The following is a 26,296-nucleotide window of genomic DNA, read 5'->3' on the forward strand; positions in this document are numbered from 1 at the left end:
AGTGCTTTTCGCAAAAAGTTAGAACATATCTGCAAACTGCAGACCACAGAAGTCAATGGGTCCGCAACAAACATGCGTACAGCACAAGGACTATATCGGTATTTTGCGGATACGGTGCGCATTAAGTCTTACCCTTATAAGGCATAAAGGCCAGGGATACCAAAAAACATGACTATATTGGGTTGAGTCCTTCAAAGGTCATATACAGAGTCAACAGTGGCGTATTACATTCATTCCTACACCTTTCCATCGGAGACCAGATGCCTACTGCAATTCACTTATTATTTTTTTTAGTAACATTACATAGTTGGCTGAAAAAGACCTAATTCCATCAAGTTCAACCATTTAATAGTAAAAAAAAACTAAACTCAAGTTGCTTCAGAGCAAGGCAGACACCACTCTAGATGGCAGAGACTCAATTCATCATAGAGTGGGAAAAAAAACTTCCGGAATCCTGTTGGCAATCAGACAGATCCCTCGGTCACCATTCTACACTAATATCAGTAACCTTGTATATTGTGTTTTTCAAGAAAGATCTCTAACCCTTTCTTAACTCTATCCACACTTTCAGCCATTACCAAATGCTGTGGGAGCATGTTCCATAATTTCATGGTTTAAACAGTAAAGTAATGCTTTTGAGAATAAATTGCACTTACTGTAAGCGTAATCAGTAACCCTATGATCTCTGTTGGCTCAGTGAAATAAATCATTTATTGCATAGATTAGAGGAAGGGTATGTTCACATCTGCGTTGGAGGCTCAGTTTGGAGCCTCGGTCACAGAGTTCCTAAAAAATAATGGAGAGAAAGGTTCTGCGTGCAGGACTTTTTTTCTCCACTAAAAAAATATTCTCCAGAGCAGAAACCAAATGGATCCCATTAGTCAATGGGATCTGTTAGGTTCCGTTCTTGTTAATTATGTGCCAAATCTGGCACGTCCATTATTATATTAATATAATGGAGAAGAGGAATGTAAAATGTTATAGCACTGGTGTGAATGAGCCCTTAATAAAGTTTGAAAACACAAAGTTAAAAGGGTTTTCTATCCCCAAAAATATATGAAAAAGTTCAAAGTGCTGTGAAAAAGAATGAAAAAACATACTCACGTCTAGCAGGGAAGTGTCTACATAGAGGTATATGACTGCTGCAGCCAAAAACTGGCCATACTGCACAGATGGCCGATGAATGTTTTGAAGATGGAACATGACAAAATGTTTAAAGGGGTTTTCCAGGGCTAAGATATAGATGACCCATCCGCAGGACCAGATCAGTGGAGGTTCAACACCCGGCCCTCCCACTGATCAGCTGTTTTTGCCAGCCTCTGGTGCTGGGAACAACACGGTGGATGTAGCTGGAAGCAGAAAACTCTATCCACTTTGTAGTGGCTGTGCTGGCTCGCTATATAGTTTCAAGCAACGGTGGCTGCTAAAATAGTTGAGTGGAAAAGTACCAGGTGTTAGAACCCCAACAATCTGACATTGATGATCAGGAGTACAGGTCATCATCCTCCAGATAGGTCGCCAATATCAGATCAGGGGAGGTCTGACACTTGTTACTCCAACCAATCAGTTGTTTTGGCAGCCTCTGTTGCCAGAAACTATACAGTGCATGGTGCCAGAAGCAGAAGGCTCTGCCCATCGTGTACTGGCTGTACCAACGAACTGCAGCTCAGCCCCTATTCAAGTAAATGGGATCACAGCTGCTGTACACCAGTGCTAGAAACTTCCATCCACTGTATAGTTTCCGGTACTGGAGGCTGCCTGAAACAGTTCATCAGTAGCTGTGGCGAGTATAAGATTGTTGCTATCTTATTCCTGGAAAACAGCTACAGAAACTTTTGAGCAGTTCTGAGATACATTTCTATTGATTGTTCCCTCCCAGTAATATATGGAGGGTGTGCCCAGGATGCTGATGGCTCCAGACTGCAAACTGCTTTAGGGTACTTTCACACTAGCGTTATTCTTTTCCAGCATTGAGTTCCGTCACAGGGGCTCAATACCGGAAAATAACTGATCAGTTTTATCCTAATGCATTCTGAATGGAAAGTATTCTGTTCAATATGCATCAGGATGTCTTCAGTTCAGTCCCTCCCTACGGTATTTGGCCGCAGAAAATACTGCAGCATACTGCAGTATTTTCTCCGGCCAAAATTCCGGAACACTTGCCGGAATGACGGATCCAGCATTCATTTCCATTTAATTGTATTAATGCCGGATCCGGTACCAAGTGTTCCAGAAATCTGGATCCGGTTTCCCGAACTGCGCATGTGCAGACCTTTAAAAATGTGGAAAATAAATAAATACTGAATCAGTTTTTTCCGATGACACCGGAGAGACAGATCCGGAATTTCAATGCATTAGTCTGACGGATCCGCATCCGGATCCGTCTACAAAAGATATCCGTTTGCATATGGATTTCTGGATCCAGCAGGCAGTTCCAGCAATGGAACTGCCTACCGGATCCTCACAACGCAAGTGTACCCTTATGTAGTCTTTCCTCCCTGAATGCAGCCTGTATGAGCTACCTTCCTTTGTTGCTTTTCCACCTCTACACTCCCTGATCTGCAATGTACAGCCTCCTCCCCCTATCTGCTGCTATATATAATACTCAGAGAAGAAAGATGTGAAGGAGAGACCCATCTGATACAGGAGCATTACTTTGAGAGATTTGTAAACAGTAGCTTGGGTGCAGGCAGCAGTAACTGAGCCTCGTCCCTGGAAGTAGGGTTCCTACCCTGTTCAATGTAGTTCAAAAAACACCAGCGACATGAGTAGATATATTTGATTAGTGATTTTAATTATTATGCGGCTTAGACGTGACGTTTTGGCCAACAAGACCTTTTTCAAACTGGTGTAGCACTGTAAGGAAGTTGGAAGGCGATGGCTTGGTCTCACAAAATGTGCTGCTGCACTATAAGAAGATGCCATCTGCTGCTATATATAATACTCAGAGAAGAAAGGTGGGAAGGAGAGACTCATCTGATACATCTCCTTCTGAAAATTTCTACAACCCCTTAAACCTAATTACCATTCCTCTGACCCCTGCCCCTTTGGTTCCTCTTGCAGGAGCATTATGGAACCGCGCTCCGTCTGTAACAAACTGTCGTACATTCATGAACTGTTCATCTCTCAAAACCTTTCCTTTCTGGGTCTCACAGAGACATGGCTGACACCCTCAGACACCACCTCCCCTGCTGCACTCTCTTATAGTGGATTTCAATTCACTCACACCCCCCGCCCCGGCTGCAAACATAGTGGAGGAGTTGGTCTTCTCCTATCAGACACCTGCTCCTACAGCCCAACTCCATTGCCACCCTCCATTACGCTCACCTCATTTGAAGTACACTCTGTTCGCATCTTCTCTCCCTCAAACCTTCAAGTAGCAGTCATTTACCGCCCTCCAGGCCCAGCCACCATCTTTCTTGACCACTTTAACACCTGGCTACTACACTTTCTTTCTGCCGACATCCCCACTATCATCATGGGTGACTTCAACATCCCTATTGACACATGCCACTCGGCCACCTCTAAACTCCTGTCACTCTTTTCCTCCTTCGGCTTATCACAGTGGTCTTCAGCTCCCACCCACAGAGATGGTCACACTCTGGATCTGATCTTTACCCGCCTCTGCTCCCTATCTAACCTTTCTAATTTGCCTCTCCCCCTATCCGACCACAACCTACTCACCTTCTCTTCACTGGTCTCTTCTGCTGCTCCCCCGGTCCACACACTAGCACACCCCTGCAGGAACCTCAAACATCTCGACTTTCGCTTGCTTTCTGACTCTCTTCTCCCACTCTCTACCATCTGTTGCCTCCAAGACCCAGAAGCTGCTACCACCCTATATAACACAACAATAAGTACAGCTCTGGACACTGTTGCCCCCCTCACACACAACAAAACCAGGAAAATCAACAGACAACCCCGGCACACCAACCTGACCAAAAAACTCAGACAAGCTTCCAGGGCTGCTGAGCGGCGATGGAAGAAATCCCATTCTAAAGATCATTTCACCGCATACAAGCAATCCCTCCTCATATTCAAATCCTCACTCGCTGATGAAAAACAGGCTTACTTCTCATCTCTCATATCTTCCCTGTCACACAGCCCTAAACAACTTTTTAGCACTTTTAATTCCCTTCTCCGTCCCCCAGCGCCCCCACCCTCTCCTCTCTTCTCAGCTGAGGACTTTGCCAAATATTTCAAACAAAAGAAAGTCCACATCAGAGAAAGCTTTACTACACAGTCCCCACAGACCCTTTACACAACTGCTCGGTCCTCTTCTCCCAAAACCCGCTTCTCTACCATTACAGAAGGAAAACTCTCCACTCTACTCTCCAAATCTCATCTCACCACCTGTGCACTTGACCCAATCCCATCCCACCTCATCCCTGTTTATCCCAGCCCTAACTCATCTCTTCAACCTATCACTAAACTCTGGTGTCTTCCCCTCTGCTTTTAAACATGCTACCATCACACCCATCCTCAAAAAGCCTTCACTTGACCCATCTTCCTTGTCCAGTTATCGTCCCATATCACTTCTTCCGTATGCCTCAAAGCTACTTGAACAACATGTCCATTCAGAACTGTCCTCCCACCTCTCCTCCTGCTCCCTCTTTGACCACTTACAATCTGGCTTCCGACCCCACCACTCGACCGAGACTGCCCTTACCAAAGTCACCAATGACCTACTAACAACTAAAACCAAGAAACAATACTCTGTCCTCCTTCTCCTTGACCTGTCCTCTGCCTTCGACACTGTTGACCACTCCCTTCTGTTGCAAACTCTCTCATCTCTTGGCATCACTGACCTGGCCCTCTCCTGGATCACATCATACCTCACAGACCGGATGTTTAGCGTCTCCCACTCCTGCACCACCTCCTCGTCTCATTCCCTCTCTGTTGGTGTCCCGCAAGGCTCTGTCCTAGGACCCCTGCTCTTCTTTATCTACACTTTTGGCCTGGGACAGCTCATAGAGTCCCATGGCTTTCAGTATCACTCCTACGCTGACGACACACAAATCTACCTCTCTGGTCCAGACATCACCACCTTACTACCAAGAATCCCACAATGTCTATCTTCTATACCATCCTTCTTCGCCTCTCGCTTTCTTAAACTTAACATGGATAAGACAGAATTCATAATCTTTCCCCATCTTGTTCAACCCCCCCAACAGACCTATCTATCATGATCAATGGTTGCACACTCTCCCCAGTCAACAAAGCCCGCTGCCTTGGAGTGACCTTGGATTCTGCCCTTTCCTTCCGACCGCACAGCCAAGCCCTTTTTACCACCTACCGCCTCCAACTCAAAAACATCTCCCGCATCTGCGCTTTCCTTAACTTTGAATCTGTGAAAATACTTGTACATGCCCTCATTATCTCCCGTCTAGACTACTGCAACATTCTCCTCTGTGGCCTTCCATCTAGCACTCTCGCACCCCTCCAATCTATCCTCAACTCTGCTGCCCGACTTATCCACCTCTCACCCTATTATTCCTCTGCCTCTCCCCTTTGCCAATCCCTTCACTGGCTCCCCATTGCCCAACGAATTCACTTCAAAGTACTTACAAATACATACAAGGCCGTCCATAACCTGTCCCCTCCCTACATCTCTGAGCTAATTTCCCGATACACCCCTACACGCACTCTCCGATCCTCACAAGACCTCCTTCTCTCCTCTCCTCTTATCACCTCTTCCCACAATCGACTCCAGGATTTCTCCCTTGCATCCCCCATACTCTGGAACTCGCTACCCCAACATATCAGACTCTCACCTACAGTGGAATCCTTCAAAAGAAACCTGAAAACCCACCTCTTCAGACAAGCCTACAACCAATGACCCTGCTGCCTCTATACCGCCATGACCAACTTAACCCGCACCAACTGTGTCCTTCTCCCATACCATGTAGATTGTAAGCCCTCACGGGCAGGGCCCTCTCTCCTTCTGTACTAGTTTGTAACTCATTTTGTTTATGATTAGTGCAATTGTCTGTATTATGAATGAATGGTGCTTTAATAATAAATAATAATAATAATTTGTGTCAGATTCAGATACGCCAGCAGCTAGGTAAAGGACTTACACAGACTCTGCAGAATAAAAATGGTAGGAATTTTTAGAAAGTCACTTAATAGTGTATTTAAGAAGCAAATTAAAAATAATCTAAGTAAAAATGTCTATAGCCTTTCAAAGATCTGCTGCTAACATATTTGTGCTAGACACCACAAGACATCTTCTAAGCCTCGATGGGTCAAAGCAGGTTTGTCGGCACAAATGAGACTTATACAGTATTAGACAGGGCGTAATATTTTGGTTGAGTAGTGTATATCTATCATGAGAGTAGTTTTTTAACAAGTAGGGTTTGTCCACAGCCTACTAAATGAAGTTTTGAGTGCCCAGTAAACTGTAATGAGTAAGAATAAAGAAGAAAATTGCTGTAAAATACTGCTGTGTTGAGCACTATTGATTGGACTTGGTTTTCGTTCTGCTGCTGCCTCATTCATGTTTAACTGGCTGAGAGAGATTTCGGAAAAAATTCTTAATAGGTAATTAAAACACATCAATACCCACTTGGCCCGTACTATGTGTAACATATAAAGAAGTGAACAACCACATGGCAGGTCTCATTAACTTGTGCCTTAGAGCCAGCGTATCAACATACCTAGTCGTAGCATGATCCCTATTCTCCAGGATGACTTCTTACTGTGCCTAGCTGTGAGGCTCAGGAACACAGATGGCTCAAAGGAAACTAGAGTTAATGGAAGCACTTGTCAGAGGTAAATCATATGTTCAATATTGGAATCAGTCTCGTAGATGCTACTACGTTCTAAGGAATTTGTACTACCTATTTAAACTAAGGAAGAATTTGCTTGCTTCTGACATCCATAGATACCATCAGACACCCTCAGGCAGCCATTTACTGGGGGGGGGGGGGGGGGGGGGCAGCAGCTTATCACACTCACCTCCATACAGGTTGTAAACAGCAGGATTGGCTGGCTTAAAGGGGTATTTCATTGGAATAAAAAGTTTGGCCATGGGCTGTGAATGATAGAACGTATAACCTTTGATAACCTCTCTTATGAAAAAGAGACTCAACATCACTGGTGACTGAAAGAAAGCTCTTTGAAGCCTGGGTGTTCCAACACAACAATTGCTGCTTATTTTGCATGGATATGTAGTGTACTTGGGAAAAATCACGTCCCATTTTTTTTGTATATGGAGAGTGTATAGGTTCTATATGAATTATGAAATTTAAACGTTCACAATCTAAAATTGTGAAAGAAACAATTCACTGCAGCTGGACATCATTGTCTATGTGCAATGATAAGGTACATGAAGAGTTTGCTGATACCTCAAAATTTAATATCTCACTGCTGATTTTCACCTCATCACCCCCTCTAACACCTTCACCAGCATACTGTGCAGAAAAATAAATTAGGTTCTGTATGACAAGACTTCAGCTCTGTCTTTTTGATTAGAGAATCTGTCAAGAACACTTTACTGTCTGAGGGATTCAGGAAAATCCAGTGTCAACTGTGTGCACTGTTAGATTTTAATGAAATGACTCGCCTAGAATCAGTCTGCTATTATTAACTTCGAGTCATTTTTTGGTCCCATAATACATTTATTTTAGATATAATTAAATAATGTATAATTGTAGGGTATATACCACACACACATATATATATATATATATATATATATATATATATATATATGAACAGGCAATATTGAGGTCATAGAGAATAGATCACCCTAGAAAAGTTTAATGTTGTTACACATGTAGCAAGAATAATGGACATCCACCCCAGTGCACCCTGGTAATAGTGGGCATCAACTCCAATGCATCCTGGTAGATGTTGCTTCACAAGTTCCCTTTGCCGTTGTCATAGAACTGCTGTGGCCTCTCTTGTCTTTATGATGGTAACCTGGATTAAGTGCCAGTAGGTTACGCTTCCTCAGTCATCAATCATAAAAGACTTTACCCCATTTATGTAAGCATTTAGGGGGGTATTTATTAAAACTGGTGTAAAAGATAACTGGCTTAGTTGCCCATATCAACCAATCAGATTCCAACTTTCATTCTTCAGCTGTCATGTTATTTGTTGCAGTTTGCTCTTAGAAATTAGCAATTTGAGGATCATTTATTTTTAGGAGTTAATTCCTTAACCAACACTAATAACAGCTGGTAGTGATCCTTGTCACAATACGTATATTTACTGTAATAGATGAAGTTGGCAAACTAATTAAGAACGGCGCACAGAACACGGGCCTCCAGACAAGGAGTAAATGAAATGGTGAAATCAGTTTTAGTAACATTGCTGCTTAGGGAATATGTGACAGACCAGTAGTGAAAATGAAATATGAAATGTTCCTTCAGTAAAAGAAAGCTATTTTATGTTATGTACTGAGGAGGTGGACATACTTAGAAACCCAGAACTTCATGTCTGAAAATGATTCATGCTAGAATTTATGTATAGCAGTAGCTATACTATCTTAGTATAAAAACAGCATTCAATTAAAAAACTGTTTAATAAAAAAAACTGTTGTATCAGAATAATAAACCTGATATTTTCTACAATAATCAAGCTAAATATGCTATGAGATAGAAGTAAAGTCATCCTTTAAGATATTCTTAAAGGGTTAAAGCTAATCTGTCAGGTCTCCTGCCTGATGGTAGCTGAGATTGAGCAATATATATATATATATATATATATATATATATATATATATACAGTACAGACCAAAAGTTTGGGCACACCTTCTCATTCAAAGAGTTTTATTTATTTTCATGACTATGAAAATTGTAGATTCACACTGAAGGCATCAAAACTATGAATTAACACATGTGGAATTAAATACATAACAAAAAAGTGTGAAACAACTGAAAATATGTCATATTCTAGGTTCTTCAAAGTAGCCACCTTTTGCTTTGATTACTGCTTTGTACACTCTTGGCATTCTCTTGATGAGCTTCAAGAGGTAGTCACCTGAAATGGTCTTTCAACAGTCTTGAAGGAGTTCCCAGAGATGCTTAGCTTGTTGGCCCTTTTGCCTTCACTCTGCGGTCCAGCTTACCCCAAACCATCTCGATTGGGTTCAGGTCCGGTGATTGTGGAGGCACCCCATCACTCTCCATGTTCAAATAGCCCTTACACAGCCTGGAGGTGTGTTTGGGTTCATTGTCCTGTTGAAAAATAAATGATGGTCCAACTAAATGCAAACCGGATAGAATAGCATGCCGCTGCAAGATGCTGTGGTGGCCATCCTGGTTCAGTATGCCTTCAATTTTGAATAAATCCCCAACAGTGTCACCAGAAAAGCATCCCACACAATCACACCTCCTCCTCCATGCTTCACGGTGGGAACCAGGCATGTAGAGTCCATCCGTTCACCTTTTCTGCGTCGCACAAAGACACAGTGGTTGGAACCAAAGATCTCAAATTTGGACTCATCAGACCAAAGCACAGATTTCCACTGGTCTAATGTCCATTCCTTGTGTTCTTTAGCCCAAACAAGTCTCTTCTGCTTGTTGCCTGTCCTTAGCAGTGGTTTACTAGCAGATATTCTACCATGAAGGCCTGATTCACACAGTCTCCTCTTAACAGTTGTTCTAGAGATGTGTCTGCTGCTAGAACTCTGTGTGGCATTGACCTGGTCTCTAATCTGAGCTGCTGTTAACCTGTGATTTCTGAGACTGGTGAGTCGGATGAACTTATCCTCCGCAGCAGAGGTGACTCTTGGTCTTCCTTTCCTGGGGCGGTCCGCATGTGAGCCAGTTTCTTTGTAGCGCTTGATGGTTTTTGTGACTGCACTTTCCAAATTTTTCGGACTGACTGACCTTCATTTCTTAAAGTAATGATGGCCACTCATTTCTCTTTACTTAGCTGCTTTTTTCTTGCCATAATACAAATTCTAACAATCTATTCAGTAGGACTATCAGCTGTGTATCCACCTGACTTCTCCACAACGCAACTGATGGTCCCAACCCCATTTATAAGGCAAGAAATCCCACTTATTAAACCTGACAGGGCACACCTGTGAAGTGAAACCCATTTCAGATGACTCCCTCTTGAAGCTCATCAAGAGAATGCCAAGAGTGTGCAAAGCAGTAATCAAAGCAAAAGGTGGCTACTTTGAAGAACCTAGAATATGACATATTTTCAGTTGTTTCACACTTTTTTGTTATGTATATAATTCCACATGTGTTAATTCATAGTTTTGATGCCTTCAGTATGAATCTAAAATGTTCATAGTCATGAAAATAAAGAAAACTCTTTGAATGAGAAGGTGTGTCCAAACTTTTGGTCTGTACTGTATATATAGTTGCAAGAAAAAGTATGTGAACCCTTTGGAATGATATGGATTTCTGCACAAATTGGTCATAAAATGTGATCGGATCTTCATCTAAGTCACAACAATAGACAATCACAGTCTGCTTAAACTAATAACACACAAATAATTAAATGTTACCATGTTTTTATTGAACACACCATGTAAACATTCACAGTGCAGGTGGAAAAAGTATGTGAACCACTAGACTAATGACCTCTCCAAGAGCTAATTGGAGTTAGTTGCCAGCCAACTGGAGTCCAATCAATGAGATGAGATTGGAGGTGTTGGTTACAGCTGCCCTGCCCTATAAAAAACACACACCAGTTCTGGGTTTGCTTTTCACTAGAAGCATTGCCTGATGTGAATGATGCTTCGCACAAAAGAGCTCTCAGAAGACCTACGATTAAGAATTGTTGACTTGCATGAAGCTGGAAAGGGTTCTAAAAGTATTTCCAAAAGCCTTGCTGTTCATCAGTCCACGGTAAGACAAATTGTCTATAAATGGAGAAAGTTCAGCACTGCTGCTACTCTCCCTAAAACTTTTAGTGGCCATCCTGTAAAGATGACTGCAAGAGCACAGCGCAGACTGCTCAATGAGGTAAAGAAGAATCCTAGAGTGTCAGCTAAAGACTTACAAAAATCTCTGGCATATGCTAACATCCCTGTTAGTGAATCTACGATATGTAAAACACTAAACAAGAATGGATTTCATGGGAGGATACCCCAGAGGAAGCCACTTCTGTACACTTCTGTCCACAAAAAACATTTCTGCACATTTACAATTTGCACAAGAGCACCTGGATGCTCCAGAGCAGTACTGGCAAAATATTCTGTGGACAGATAAAACCAAATTTGAGTTGTTTGGAAGAAACACACAACACTATGTGGGGAGAAAAAGAGGCACAGCACACAAACATCAAAACCTCATCCCAACTGTGAAGTATGGTGGTGGGGGCATCATAGTTTGGGGCTGCTTTGCTGTGTCAGGGGCTGGACGGATTGCTATCATCGAAGGAAAAATGAATTCCAAAGTTTATCAAGACATTTTGCAGGAGAACTTAATGCCACCTGTCCGCCAACTGAAGCTCAACAGAAGATGAGTGTTGCAACAGGACAACGACCCAAAGCATAGAAGTAAATCAACAGCAGAATGGCTTAAACAGAAGAAAATACGCCTTCTGGAGTGGCCCAGTCAGAGTCCTGACCTCAACCTGATTGAGATGTTGTGGCATGACCTCAAGAAAGCGATTCACACCAGACATCCCAAGAATATTGCTGTAAAGAGGAATGGTCAAGAATTACTCCTGACCGTTGTGCACTTCTGATCTGCAACTACAGGAAACGTTTGGTTGAAGTTATTGCTGCCAAAGGAGGTTCAACCAGTTATTAAATCCAAGGGTTCACATACTTTTTCCACCTGCACTGTGAGTGTTTACATGGTGTGTTCAATAAAAACATGGTAACATTTAATTATTTGTGTGTTATTAGTTTAAGCAGACTGTGATTGTCTATTGTTATGACTTAGATGATGATCAGATCACATATTATGACCAATTTGTGCAGAAATCCATATCATTTCAAAGAGTTCACATACTTTTTCTTGCAACTGTATATTGCACAAAATGATGTGAATTGAAAAACACACTATTATAGAAAAAGGGTTAAAACATGTTTTTCAAAGCACACAATTGCCATTATTCCTGGGCAGCAGGTGAAGCTTTCACCTTTGCACACAGCCTTATTAGCTAGCACAGCAGCGGTGTCCTATGCTTTGTTATACCGGTTGGCGCTGTTCTATGTTTAAAGGTGTCAGTAACAGCATGGCATCTCCTTGTTGTACCTGGCTTCCTCACTGATGAAAGTGCATGTCACAACTTGCTGGAACCTTTCCTCATGTCGGGAACAGATAATGGCTAGAGACGGGTTATTGTTCGGTGCAGTACTTTGTACATTAATGGGGCTTGTTATATGTATCTCTGACACTTATGGCTCACAATCTGTTTGAAGATTTCACTCCCTCATTGTGTTGCTTTTAAAAAAAATAATAATAATTTTTAATGCTAAAATCACTTTAGCTGAGCCCTAGTCTGAGTTGCCCAGTAACAGAACTACTTAAAGGGGTTTTCCACATTGTCTATTTAAAGAGGACCTTTCACCACTCCTGACATGTCTGTTTTAATAGTTACATGCATTTTCCAGTTTTTCTACTAGAAGTTATAAATGAATTGCTAGCAGTCTGCAGTAAGAGTACAGAGGGGAGGTAACCAGCTGGGGGGGTGTACCTACACAGACTGACAATCGCAGCACTAAGTCAGACTGCGCAGGTACACACCACTAACTGGTTACCTCCGCTCTGTACCCTTACTGCAGACTGCTAGCAATTCATTCAGAACTTCTAGTAGTAATAATAAAGGAATTGCACCTCATAGAGCCATAAGAATAGATGCTCCAGAATTGTTATTACATGGGGAATGCATGAAGCTAATAAAACAGGCATGTCAGGAGTGGTGACAGGTCCTCTTTAAACAAATATGAAGGAAACACCAGGATGTGCAATATACTCATTAAAAGTTGCACCCTGTAAAACGGGCTCCTCGGAGTGTACAGAACCCTTGTTTTGAAATGACCGTTGATGGAGGATCATGTGACCAGGCACGTCAACAGCAACCACCAATGATATGCTGCATTGTGATATGTGGCGGTATTGAGGAGGTATTTTGTACTTCACTATGGTGTTTGGCCCTGCTGAGGAGGCACAGTATGTTGTGCTGCACTATGGTATTTGTTGCTACTACAGGGTATTATGTGTGAGGCTTTGCCCTATGACCACCAAGGAAATAGACTTTATACAACAGATCGTCATACTGTAGAAAAGATTTTCCATAGCCCCTTCTAGTACTAGATAAAGGGTTATTCCTTTGGAATTTAATATTGATTACAGAAAACCCCTTTAATACCACGAATCGCTCTTGGACAGCTTGTATCTATTCCAGATAGTCCCAGCAACAAATGGCATTACAAATTATGTCTCCAGATACCTTATTACTTACTGTATTTGCTACAACTGCAACAATTTTGTCAACTTTCTGTGCGATAAGTACATCCGCATCACAAACGCCTCTCATAATCTGTTAATCTGCTACAATGTATCAGAGTATATAACAGGGACACGTTTGGAGGCCAGGCCATATAGCTAAGGCTCTGTTCACACTTCTGTTAAAACGTGCATGTTTCAGCTCTGACATAGGGCTCATTCAGACGACCGTATGCTGTCCGCAAAAATACTGAATGCTATCCGTTTTTTTGCGGATCTGCAAAAAACGGATCTGCAAAAAAACGGATAGCATTCAGTATTTTTGCGGACCCATAGACTTCAACGGGGCCATGTCCTGATTTTCACGGACAAATATAGGACATGTTTCATTTGTTTTGCAGAACCGTGGAATAGAATAGAACCCCATAGATGTGAATCGGTCAGCATCTTATCCGCAAAAAAAAAGGATCCGCATTTTTGTGGATAGCATACGGCCGTCTGAATGAGCCCATAGGAAGATAAACTGTAATAATGGATAGCAGGATGACAGACACAAACAGCTTCCAATGGAGCCCATTGACTTATAATGGGTTCATCGTGGTTTCCACCATAGGACAGGTGATAGATATGCTGTATGATCCCTACTGGTCCACCTCTGAGACCACCATGATCTTTAGAAAGCATGGCTGCATAGTCGGGAGGAATTTGAATGCAGCTGTTGAGTATGCATGCTGACGATCTATTCAGAGTCTATGGGGCTGATGGAAACACTCCAAGAGCCTCTATCAGCATGATCAACCCTATGAAACCAAGCATATTGCCTGGTAGGGTTAATCATGCTGACCAGCTGGCAGCAGAGCCTCTGCAGAGGGTGGCAACCGTAGTGTGCGAAGGAGAGAGTACTTACCTTTTCATCCTGCTGGTGGCTGCACAACGCCGCTATATGTGAAGCTACCAACAACTTCAGTCCACCCGGAAGTGCCAGCGGCTGGATGGAAAGGTAAGTATTCTCTCCTCCCCACACAGCACTTGCTCCCCTCTGCAGAGGCCCTACTGTCACCAATGATTGCCTAAATATAAGCCACAGCACATTATCAGAATGGTGCATTTCTAGGGGACACAGTGGCGTAGGGATCGCCATAGCAGCCATAGCAATAGCTATGGGGCCCTACGCCACTGGGGGCCCGCCGCCGACTGAGGATTAAAAAATAATAATATAAAACCATGTGGCGAGTGGGCCGGGCCCGGGCGTGGCGCTGTGATAGGGGGCGGTCGGACTCGGAGCCGGAGGCAGAGAGGCACTCTGGGCTGTGGTTCGCTGGAAGTGTAGGAGGTGGAAGCGGCATGTACAAGGAAGCTGGAGTGTGGGTGGCTGGCTGGCTTGGCGGCGCGCACAGTACGGTACGGCTTCACCGTGTCGGTCGGTTCAAGTGGCTGAGGTGAGGGCTGGCTGGGGAGTGGGACTGAGTCTGCCCCTGTTGTGATGTATGTCCAACCGAAGCAGCAGGCAGCAGCGTCAGTCAGTGAGTGGAGTCAGACGTGGAGTACTGTAACTGGAGACTAGAGCGGACAAGTATTACAGACCCCTCAGATAGGATTAGGTGGCTGTGTCCACTAACCATTACCAGAAATGCAGCTGCGCCTGCTAGGCTTGAGCAGGTATATGTGTGAATATGGAAGATGCTGAGAGTGAGGTACAGCCGGATCTCAGCATCTTCCCTAATCCATATTCACACATATACCTGCTCAAAGGCGCAGCTGCATTTCTGGTAATGGTTAGTGGACACAGCCACCTAATCCTATCTGAGGGGTCTGTAACACAGGAAGGTGAAAGTGCATATCGTGGGGGGTGTATGTGTATTAGACAGAAGGTAGGGATATGTATCTTGTGTAGTTTGGGTATTAGGGAGAGTAAGGTGTATATATCTAGTGCTGATACAGAGCCGCTCTTCGCCTACACGTGTATCAGCACTAGATATATACCCCTTACTGTCCCTAATACCCTAACTACACAAGATACATATCCCTACCTTCTGTCTCATACACATACACCCCCCACGATGTGTACTTTCTCCTTCCTGTGTTACAGACCCCTGTACAATTTACCAATCTTCTTTAATACACAGACATTTAGGCTGCGTTCAGACCTGAGCGTTTTACAGCGCGTTCCTACGGGCTGTAAAACGCTCAACAGGCAAAAACCAATGATTCCCTATGGGAATGGTTCTCACCTGAGCGTTTTACAGTACGTACGAACGCGCTGTAAAACGCCCTACCCCCCAAGAAGTACAGGAGCTTCTTTGGGGCGTATTGTCGCACGTTCCCGCACATAGACTTAGCGGTAACGCGCGACAATGGGCATTTGCTTGTTTCCTCGCGCGTATGTAAACGCACGATAAAAACGCCTGAAAAAAGTGCATACAGAGTACGCTAAGGTGTGAACCCACACTTAGATTCATACATTTCCTACACTGGCACAATTGCGTTGCCAGTGACCAACTGTCTGTGCTCAGTCCTACGCGTAACTGTCGCAAGTGCATGAGGAGCTGCGGATGTGGCGGCGAGGATTGAGAGGTATGTGGGAGATTCGGGACGGGGGGGCCCATAAATTTTTTTTGCTATGGGGCCCAGTCATTTCTAGCTACGCCCCTGAGGGGACACCAATGACTCCATATAACAAATAACGCTGGACCACCAAGGATTTTTAGTCACAGCGCAGGCACCATTATACCTATCACTCAAAGTGAAGGGGCAGTGTAATAAGCCCTAGGGGCACAGTTGTAGCATTGCTCAAAGCTCTACAGCCCACACCTTGGTGCTCCAACTGCCTGATTTGCATAAATATATAAATCCTACAAAAATAAAGGTATAAGGTATCATTTTAATCAGCATAATAAACCCTACCAGACAATGTGCCTGGTCCAATAGAATTGGTCATGCTGACAAAGGCTCTTCAAGCATTGTATGTGGATTTCTCTGCCACCCCTTTAAAATAGACGATTTCTATAGACTTTAAAGGGACACTGACAGGCCCAATAACCATAATTAGCTGTACATATGCATTCACAGGTCTCCTAATGTGCATTAAAAACATATAAGTATCCCCCTGTCCACATTATTAATACAGTTAACTCACGTTTTATAACCTGAACTAATCGCTGTTCTTTCTGGCGGGGTTTCAGCTTCTCTTGCGCCCAGCCAGCATCAGCCCAACCGCCGTTTTTGAAGCGCCGCCCAGCTCATCAATATTCACTTAGCTGGGCAGCTTCTGCTGTCCCCGACCTTCCGAGATCCGGCGCATGCCCAATAGAAAGCTATGGCTGCCGGGCGCATGCGCAGAAGCTGAAAGTGAGTCCGATGCCCATAGCTTTCTATTGGGCATGCGCCGGATCTCGGAAGGTTGGGGACTGCAGAAGCTGCCCAGCTAAGTGAATATTGATGAGCTGGGCGGCGCTTCAAAAACGGCGGTTGGGCTGAGGCTGGCTGGGCGCAAGAGAGGCTGAAACCCCGCCCCTTGGGCAGAAAAAACAGCGATTAGTTTAGGTTATAAAACGTGAGTTAACTGTATTCATAATGTGGACAGGGGGGATACTTATATGTTTTTAATGCACATTAGAAGACCTGTGCATGGCTATGCACAGCTAATTATGGTTATTGGGCCTGTCAGTGTCCCTTTAATGATAATTTTTGCATCAACTTCATTTTATCTCCTCCTGTAGGGGGTGACTGCTGACTGCCTTAAAGGGATTCTGCAGTTGGTTAAATCTGATGATCTATCCTCTGGATAGATCATCAGCATCTGATCGGCGGGGGTCCGACACCCAGGACCCTCGCCAATCAGCTGTTTGAGAAGGCAAGGCAACAGCGCTCCAGCAGCGCCTTGGCCTTCTCACTGTTTACTGCTGGTCCAGTGACGTTACGACTAGCATCAATTGGCCTGGGTGGGGCTAAGCTCCATTCAAGTGAACAGAGTTTAGCCGTGCTCTGGCCAGTTGATACTAGTCATGACGTCACTGGGCCAGCGGTAAACAGTGAGAAGGCCGAGGCGCTGCTGGAGTGCTGATTAGCGGGAGTCCGACACCCAGGTATCCAGAGGATAGATCATCAGTTTAAACAAACCGCAGAACCCCTTTAACTTGCAAAATCAGGGTCAGTGAATCTCTGTACTCCCAAAAGAGATGTGAGCCCCCCACCTATCAGACAGTTATGGCATAAACCTTAATTCCTAAAGTGAGAAATCTCTTTAAACCTGGAATACCCCTTTAGGATATGAAGAGTATGTCAAGACAGAGTGTTCAGTGTCTCCATCTGTAACAACTATTATTATCGGCTAAGTAGCGTGTGACCTAAACAATATTAATGCAAGCTGCTGACAACATTACCCAACCTTTTCTGTAGATTACATCTATATATCAACTGTAAAATTCTGTCCCATACAGACCATGCAATTGCATCACTATGCACATGTAAAAAGAATAAAGTATAATAATAAAAACTACAGATCTCTTACCTATTAGCTGCAAATTTTTGCGAAATATATCCTCCCGGAATTTGTGTCACTATATAACCCCAAAAGAAGGATCCATGTATCATGCCAACTGTTTCAGGGTCCCAGGAAAATTGTGCTTGCTGGTAAAAATGGAATTAGAGACATTGTAGGCATGGTATAAAAGTGAAGTAAAAATGTTTGTATAAAGGCTGACGTGACCAATCTACCTTCATGGTTCTGCAGGGAACAAAACTTCAAGATGGACAAGAACACCACCATGAATGTCAAAAAAAAGATCAAAGCCATTGTTGGGATCATTTCAGAAGTTTGGACATTTCTGGTTAGAGTTGGGCCGGTGTCAAAAAATTGCTTTGCTGGTACTGTAATTTTACATGTGTTTGCATGCTCTCTGCAGAAAGACCTAGAAAGCAATACCAGATATCTAGCTAGACATATTTTTCATGTTTACCCTCTTATCTTGTTTACTAAAAATATATATATTTTTAATTTATCCCTCAAAATGTGTATGTATTTATGTGCACCATTTACTGAGCAGACTAGTTTTTTTCTGTCTGTGACATGCAGAACACACAGGTAAGTTTATCTTTTGTTGTCACAGTCCCTCATATACCAGTTGATTTTGAGACCTTCTGCAAGTTGATGGCATTGGCCCAAAAGAGTTGGAGAATACCAAAATGCGACTTTGCCACTTCATTTTCCCTCTATAGCAAGACATTTGGGTTGGCCGAGTTTCTCATCTATCTCTGCCCAGGTGCAAACCTCTAATGACATCAAGACAAGGCCAATATGCATTATCCCTTCTATGGCCCACCTTAATGAGAGCAGAGCTGAGAAGATGGCTTTGAATAAATGGGCAAGCTACATCTAGAAGGTCTTTATTTGTGGATTCTTAACTCTTCATAAAGAAATCCTCCTCCCAGCAGCCCAGTTTGCATTATAGCTATCACCCTATAACCGGAGACAGTGGCTGTGTTAAACCATTTTTTAGATCCATTGGACTTCTTTCCTGACCAATTATTTAAGGAGGTTCGGTATATCTATAGTTATTTAAATGACCTAGTTTGGAGGTGACAGATAAACCGTACACATTCCAACCTACCCTCCTACTGAGCATCTCATCTTCTTCCTTCTGTATATAGAACATTAAGAGTGACCTATCTGGCATTTGCCATGTTTTTGTTTTCGATAAAAGATCTCCTTTGGGTAATTTTATCTTTTTAACCATTTTTTGTTCTTTAAAGGTTTGCTATATGCAGCCAGAATAAGTTGAACTCTAGTCATAACTTGAAATATCGGTGGGCCTATGGGAGTAGAACATGGGCCAAAGAATTAGGCAAAGTAGAGCAACGGGCATAGGCTTAATCCTTCCCTTTATGGGTGTAACATGAAGCTCTTTAATGAAAAATCCATTCCATGAGAACTTTTATGTGCAATTAATAGTACTGGTGTCTTCCTTTGAAGTAGAGGGGTCATTCAGCCCTTTCAGATGTTAGAGCTCAGGTGTATCTGCTACCTCTGCACCTCTTTAAATGAGACCCTTGTTGCCATTGACAAGTGGGACTATTCAGTGGCCTCCGGGCAATAAGATGCTCATCTGATTAATAAATAATGGCATGGAGTAAACTATTCAACCAGTGATCCTTGTCTATAGGTTTATGTTATGTACATAGATTTCTAACTACAGTGGTTTCTGGTGGTCAGTCTACATCAGCTATGATGAATATTCTTACCTCCACAACGAGTTTATCCCCTCTGTACACTGTGTTATTATTCACCATACTGACGATGGCCACACCCAGGTTACATCTGATGCCAAAAGAGATACAGAAGCCAAGTCCACTCATAATGGCAATAATGTAACGTCGGGGCAATCCAAAGCATGTACAGTCTACCATAGGCTGGTGCTTCTCAGTCTTAATCACAGGCCTTCCTTCTTCTGTCAACTCGATTGTTTCCGCATTTGTCTGCCGTTTTTCCAGTATCCTGTAAAAAGCAATATATTTTAGTTATACTTGTTTGTGACCAAGTTCAAGTTTACCTTAAAAAAGATTTCCTCACTTTTAGAAAGATGTACACCATTGCAATTAGGCTTTGATAATAATTTTCTTTTAAAGGGGACCCGTCATCTCTCCTGCCATTCACCATAAAAGTACAATTCTGGCACAGATTTTCTTAAATCTCGCCACAGTGCCCTTCCTCTGTAATCCTTGTTGGGAGTGTGCCCCTACATGCTTTGACATTGTGCTGACAGTCTCATACAGTGTAGGGACACAACCCCTTGACAAGTCGAATGGTAACACCCAGTTGTTCGTTTATTCAGAAAGGTTCAGGAAGAACAACCGAGGAATCGCTTAACACAGGGTTAAGTGTAAAGGTGCTCCAGAATTGTTATTTACATGGGGAGTAAAATAAAAAAAAAATTCAACATTATTTTAGAGACCATTTACGGTAGTTGGTTGGAATTACATTTAAATGGTTTGAGTGTTTCTGTGCCAACCTTTAGGACCTTCACCAATCAGTCAAGGTTGAACATGGAGGGTGCAACTTCATTAAAACTCTATGGTTGTGACAGGGAAATGTTATCTCTGTTAGTCCCATACACTTTAAATGGAAAGGCAGAGTGCATGCAGGATTTGACTGGCCCACCACCAGAGGATCATCCGGTGGAGCCTTCCTTCTAATGAAATTAGGCTTTCCTGTCTGCTCTAGCAGAGAAAATGCTGGGGCAGAGGTCCCTTCCACCTGCCATGGCCTCATTAAATAATTCTCTGATCCTGCCTCCCCCCTCACCTTTCTGCAATAAGCTACAACATCCTGACCATCTTGTCACTGTAACATGAGAGTGCTCAGGAATCGGTGTGTGTGTGTGTGTCTGGGGAGGGAGAAGACAGGCTGGAGACCCAACTATATTGAAAAAAATAAATAAAAATGATTTCATTTAGTGGGCACTATGTATCAATTATGTATTTTTATGAACACTATAGGGAAGATTTATCATGAGGGGAATATGTGAAGTCAGTTTTGCTTGAGTCTGTTTTGTAGAACTTTATGCCATGTTTATCAAATGTCTCATGTTAGGGTACTTTCACACTAGCGTTGAAGTCTTCCGGCATTGAGTTCCGTCATAGGGGCTTAATACTAAAAAAAAAAACGTATCAGTTTGGTCCTAATGCATTCTGAATAGAAAGCAATCTGTTCAGTATGCATCAGGATATCTTCCGTTCCGTCCCTTTTACGGCTTTTTTTGTGGGCAAATTTCCGGAACACTTGCCAAAATGATTTCCATTAAAATGTATTAGTGCCGGATCCGGCATTAAAATTGCCACATTGACAAAGCCAGTCTTCCGGTCTGTGCATGCGCAAAATGTGAAAAAAAAAAATACCGGATCCGTTTTTCCGGATGACACCGGAGAGACAGTATTTCAATGCATTTGTCAGACGGATCCGGATTTCCGGATCCAGCAGGCACTTCCGGCAACAGAACTGCTTGCCAGAATCCAACAACACAAGTGTGTAAGGGGCCTTACTTGATAAATTTGTTTTAGCCTTAGACCTAACACTTTTGTCTAGAGAAGCTACTCCAGTCTTCTTACTCCACCCTCCTCCTGGAGTGAGATTGTGGCTCATGCACACGAATGTATTTTATTTCTGTGTCCGTTCCATATTTATTTTTTGCTGTATGTGGAACCATTCATTTCAATGGGTCCGCAAAAAAAATGGGCAAGTTACTCCGTGTGCATTCCATTTCTGTATGTCCACAAGTCAGTTCCACAAAAAAATAGAACATGTCCTATTATTGTCTGCATAACGGACAAGGATAGGACTGTTCTATTATGGGCCTGCTGTTCCGTTCCGCAAAATACGGAAAGCACACGGACATCATCTGTATTTTTTGCGTATCCGTGTTTTGCGGACTGCAAAATACATACAGTCGTGTACATGAGCCCTAAATCTGGAGTGAAACATATTCACATAGCTAACCACACCCACTTTTCTACCCACATTACAGAACCGGGGTGAGTGGTGTAAAAATGCAAAAAGTCGCAACATCTTGCGCAGGCAAGTGCAAAAAAAGTCGTAAAATTTTCTGCACGCGAGTGCAAAAAAGTCGCAAAAGCCCTATTTTTCCAACTTTTTGACACCAGAATTCTGGAGTGAAGGCAGGATAGATCATGGTCTATGTATAGATTTAGTTCAGAGGTGCAGTGCATTGTGTTATCTCAGGGGAAGCATTGTGGGGGACACTATTTAGGGGCATAATGTTCAAGGGTACAGATCAGTGCAGTAGTCCACTGTAGGGTCTGCAGATGGGTGAGATGATGGGTACTACTGCCCTTGTTTGTTACATAAGATATCCTAGCATACCTTTACCATTGTTCAGTTCATACTGGGAACTGCCGTTTTAAACAGTACAACCTTTGCTAAAAATCTACTACATTGTGTTTACATAGAGAAATAACATTAACCCTTAGGATAACGGAGGTTTTTTTTCGTTTTTGCGTTTTAATTTTTCTTCCCTATTTTCCTTGAGCCATAACTTTTTTTTATATTTCTGGTCACATAGCTGTATGAGGGCTTATTTTTTGCAGGACAGGTTGTACTTTCTAACACCACCATTTATTATGGCATAAAATGTAGTGGAAAGCGGTAAAAAAAATTCCAAATGGGGTGGAATTGGAAAAAAAAAAACACAATTCCTCCACCATTTTACTGGTTTTGCTCCCAAAGCGTTTAATTTGTGGCAAAACTGACTCATGCCATTCATTCTCTGGGTCAGTACGATTGCAATGATACCCCATATGTAGGTTCTTTCTGTCTAAATAGTGTAAAAATAAATTTTAACTTTGATAATTATATTTTTATTTACATCACCATATTCTGACCCCCATAACTTTTTTATACCTATGTCTACCTTGCTGTTTAGGGGCTCATTTTTTGCAGAACAATCTGTTGTTTTTACTGAAACCATTTTGGAGTGTGCGTGACTTTTTGATCACATTTGATTACATATTTTTGGGTAAGAGAAGCAATAAAAAAAAATGGCAAATTGGCCATTTTTACCCTTTTTTCCGTTACGCCATTCACCGTATTGGAATTTTTTCTTTTAGATTTTAATAGTATGGGCGTTTTAGGTCGCAGTGATATCCATGATGTTTATATTTATTGTTATTCATGTATTTCTTTTTTAAATTATACGGAAAGGTGGGTGGTTTAAACTTTTATATTTTATATTATTATTTTTCATTTTGTTCTATTAGGTATTTTTAAAATGCCATTTAAACTCAATATTGCTCATTTCTTATCCTGGCCTGCTATTACTAAGTATGTTGTGCCAGAATTATAGTGTAAAATGCACCAAAAAGAATTTATTTTGCACAAAATATATCAACTGTTTTCTCCAGAATTTTCACTATAAAGAAAGTACCATGTCAGAAATGAGTTATAAATGTCAAAGTGGGCGTGGCTATCAAATTGGCACATATTTCGCCTTATTTATCATCCTCTTGTCGGTAGAAATGGCTCAAATTGTTGCAGACAATTAAGCTAGCTTATGTGGTGGTGTTTTGTGTAAAAAGTTGCATTTATGGCAGAAGGATGTGACTTTTTGTCAAAAAGTCGCATTTATAAAAAGAAATTGCGGTGGTAATAAGTGATAGGTAAGTAATAAAACAGGATTATAGAAATTAGCTTAACAGCAGGGTTTTGTCAGTAAATTATCATTTAAGAAAAACAAAACAATAACCATCCCAAGTCAGAGAAAAAAGTCGCAATTTATCACAAATATGTTTCAAAAGTCGCAAGTGTGCTCTGGACAGGGGTGACAGAAATGGTGCATTTCAGTTTTAAGAAGTCTCATTTTTGTGGTGCTATTGGTGTTAAAATGTCGCAAATCAAGAGAAATATTAAGACAATCAAGTTGATATTTTAAAAAGTCACATTTTACAGGTGGCGTGCACCTTTTGATATATGAGGTAAATCAAATCACCACTTTTGATTTGTAACATTAGTATTTTTTTGGCACAAATTACGCCATTATTGATAAATGTCCCCCACTGTGTACAAAAAGTACAACCTAATAATTAATACACACACCAACCTTTGTGCAACTTTTCAGAAAATAGTGATTATTAGCAACAATAGTACAAAAACTCCAATTAATGACTAATAATGCACAGTCTAGCAGAGTCCTAAATATGTCTATATTCAATGCTACATGCAAAGACATGCAGAAACCACAGGAATGCACCTTAGTATATCATTTTCTATCCCCCTATACAAACTGTAATGCTAATTAACAATGATAAAATGCTGAAACTCATAAAATGCATTAATGTATAATATGGGTGCATTATTACTCTTGTATTAGGGCACTGTCACGAGGGTGTCAAGAGCCACGTCTGACTCCGTTATACCCGGGTGGCTGCGCGCTCTATGTCTAAAGATCACGTTGTTTCTTAGTGATTGTTTTCTGTGTTTGCCTTGCAATCCTTTTTGTCTCACTCAGGGATCCGTAGCTTCTCCTCCTCAGCTGTTTCTTGTCTTCCACTCCCAACCTCCTTATATTCTCCTCTCACACTTCTCTAGTTGCCAGTTATAGAGCTTCCTGCCTGGACTTCTATACTGACCCACTGGAGCTGTGAATCCTGGTTGTTGTTCCAGAGTGCTACCCTCCGGATCCCTGTTGGGCTTTTTGTTGTCTCCTGTTGTCGCCCACCTGGGATTTTATGTTGAGTCTGTATTGTCTGTCCTCCCCTTGGTGTTTTCCTTTAGAGCTAGTGGTGCGGACTAGTGTTCCCACCGCCCTGTTCACTATCTAGGGCTCATCTTAGGGAAAGCCAGGGTTTTAGGCACGTGATCGGCGTACGGGTGAGGAACCCGTCTAGGGACGTCAGGGCAGCCAGGTGCCAGCCGCAAGGTGAGTCAGGGGTCACCACCTTCCCTCTCACTTGGGCAGGGCCTTCCTCTTTCCCTCCCTCTGTGTCACGTATGTGATAGTCACGCCGATCGTGATAGGCACAAGATCTGAATTTCCTGTAGTTTATCAGAAATTTAATTAGACCCCCTTACCTCTGGTTCTGATGAACCACTGGAGGTCCGAGTGTTTTATTCATAATATGGGCAGAAAAAAAGTCCCTATATTACACCTGTCTGAACTACAATTATAACTTAGCAATTATTTATTTCTGACTGATGAAAATCTTTTCCATCTATCAGATATATATTAGATATTTTTCCTCTAGTGTTCAGCTGCTTCGCCAAATTTCGCAATAAAATTCACTTTGTGAGTCACTTCGTCACGAAGCGCATTTCTTTGTAAGAAGTGGTGCAATGACAGGGAACGGCAATTGCGCCTCTCCCCGTCATTGTAACTCTCAGATGTCGTGTTCATACATGATCGCAGCATCTGATGTACTTTAACACAGTGTAAAATAAAATAAAAAAATAATCATACTTACCTGATCCATTTGCTCGCGACGGGCCGGCAGCCGCCATTATGCTTGAAGATCTGGTGCAATCACCATACGTTACCGAGCACAGGATTTTGCCCGAGTTCTTCAAGCAAGATGGTGGAGGTTGGCCTGTCGTGAGCAAATGGAGCAGGTAAATATGATTTTTTTTTTTTTGCACTATTTTAGGTTAAATTGATTCTCTACCACAAAGCACGAGGAAATTTGGCTTTGTGACTAATCAAATTCATCCTGAAATTTGTATTGAAGTCCATTTTGCGGACTTCGATTTGCTCAACCATTATCACTGTTACTCCTAGAGAAGCGATCTGTATATTTTACTCTATAGATCGATAACGGGCATGATAGGGACAGTGTCAAATGTAATTTGGGTACCGTGATCTGGAAGCTGTCGTTAAATGTCGGCGTCATGGTGTGTAATAAACTTTCTAATTAGTCTCAGAGGGGCAAATATGCTTTCTAATTAATAAGGGAGTGGGGGATAGATAACAAGTCCATGTTCTTCTCCTGGGAACCTTATGGGTACCTGCACATGGGTGTGGTTTAGAAACAGGATATACACATGGGTACAGATTTCTCTGTTTCCACACCAAAAACTGCACATGTTACTTGCGGATTTTGTTGCAAATGTTGATGCAGTTTTTCTCCACCCTTTGCATTGCATTTCAAAATCCACACAGAACGAAATGCAAAGTGAACATGAGATTTGTCAAATCTCATTCAATTTGCTGGTACTGCACTACTACTTTCCTCAAAAATACAGACAGAAAAACATATGCATAATCCGCAACTTGTGCAGGTAGCCTTACAGTTATACACAGGAGAGAGAAGGCTCTGTGGTCCTCTCTTCTTTGTGTAGCATTTCAACAATTTCCCCACTGCTCCTCCTTGTCCTCACCTTGGGCTGACAGGGGAACGGGGGCTGCTTTCTACCGGCATATCTCGGGCTG

General features: G+C 42.3%; 1 protein-coding gene across 1 annotated transcript in view; it reads right to left on the minus strand.

The window, feature by feature from the left end:
- The window catches only part of SLC17A7 (solute carrier family 17 member 7), a 101,948-nt gene that overhangs the window by 33,987 nt on the left and 41,665 nt on the right, over positions 1-26,296 (minus strand). Inside the window, exons 2-3 of the mRNA XM_044278181.1 lie at positions 19,608-19,860; positions 17,878-17,996 (exon numbers count right to left, since the gene is read on the minus strand). Coding sequence (XP_044134116.1) covers positions 17,878-17,996; positions 19,608-19,860 — 372 coding nt within the window. The remainder of the gene's footprint in view (positions 1-17,877; positions 17,997-19,607; positions 19,861-26,296) is intronic.

The sequence above is a fragment of the Bufo gargarizans genome, chromosome 2 (genome assembly GCF_014858855.1).
Source record: "Bufo gargarizans isolate SCDJY-AF-19 chromosome 2, ASM1485885v1, whole genome shotgun sequence".
Taxonomy (NCBI): Eukaryota; Metazoa; Chordata; class Amphibia; order Anura; family Bufonidae; genus Bufo; species Bufo gargarizans.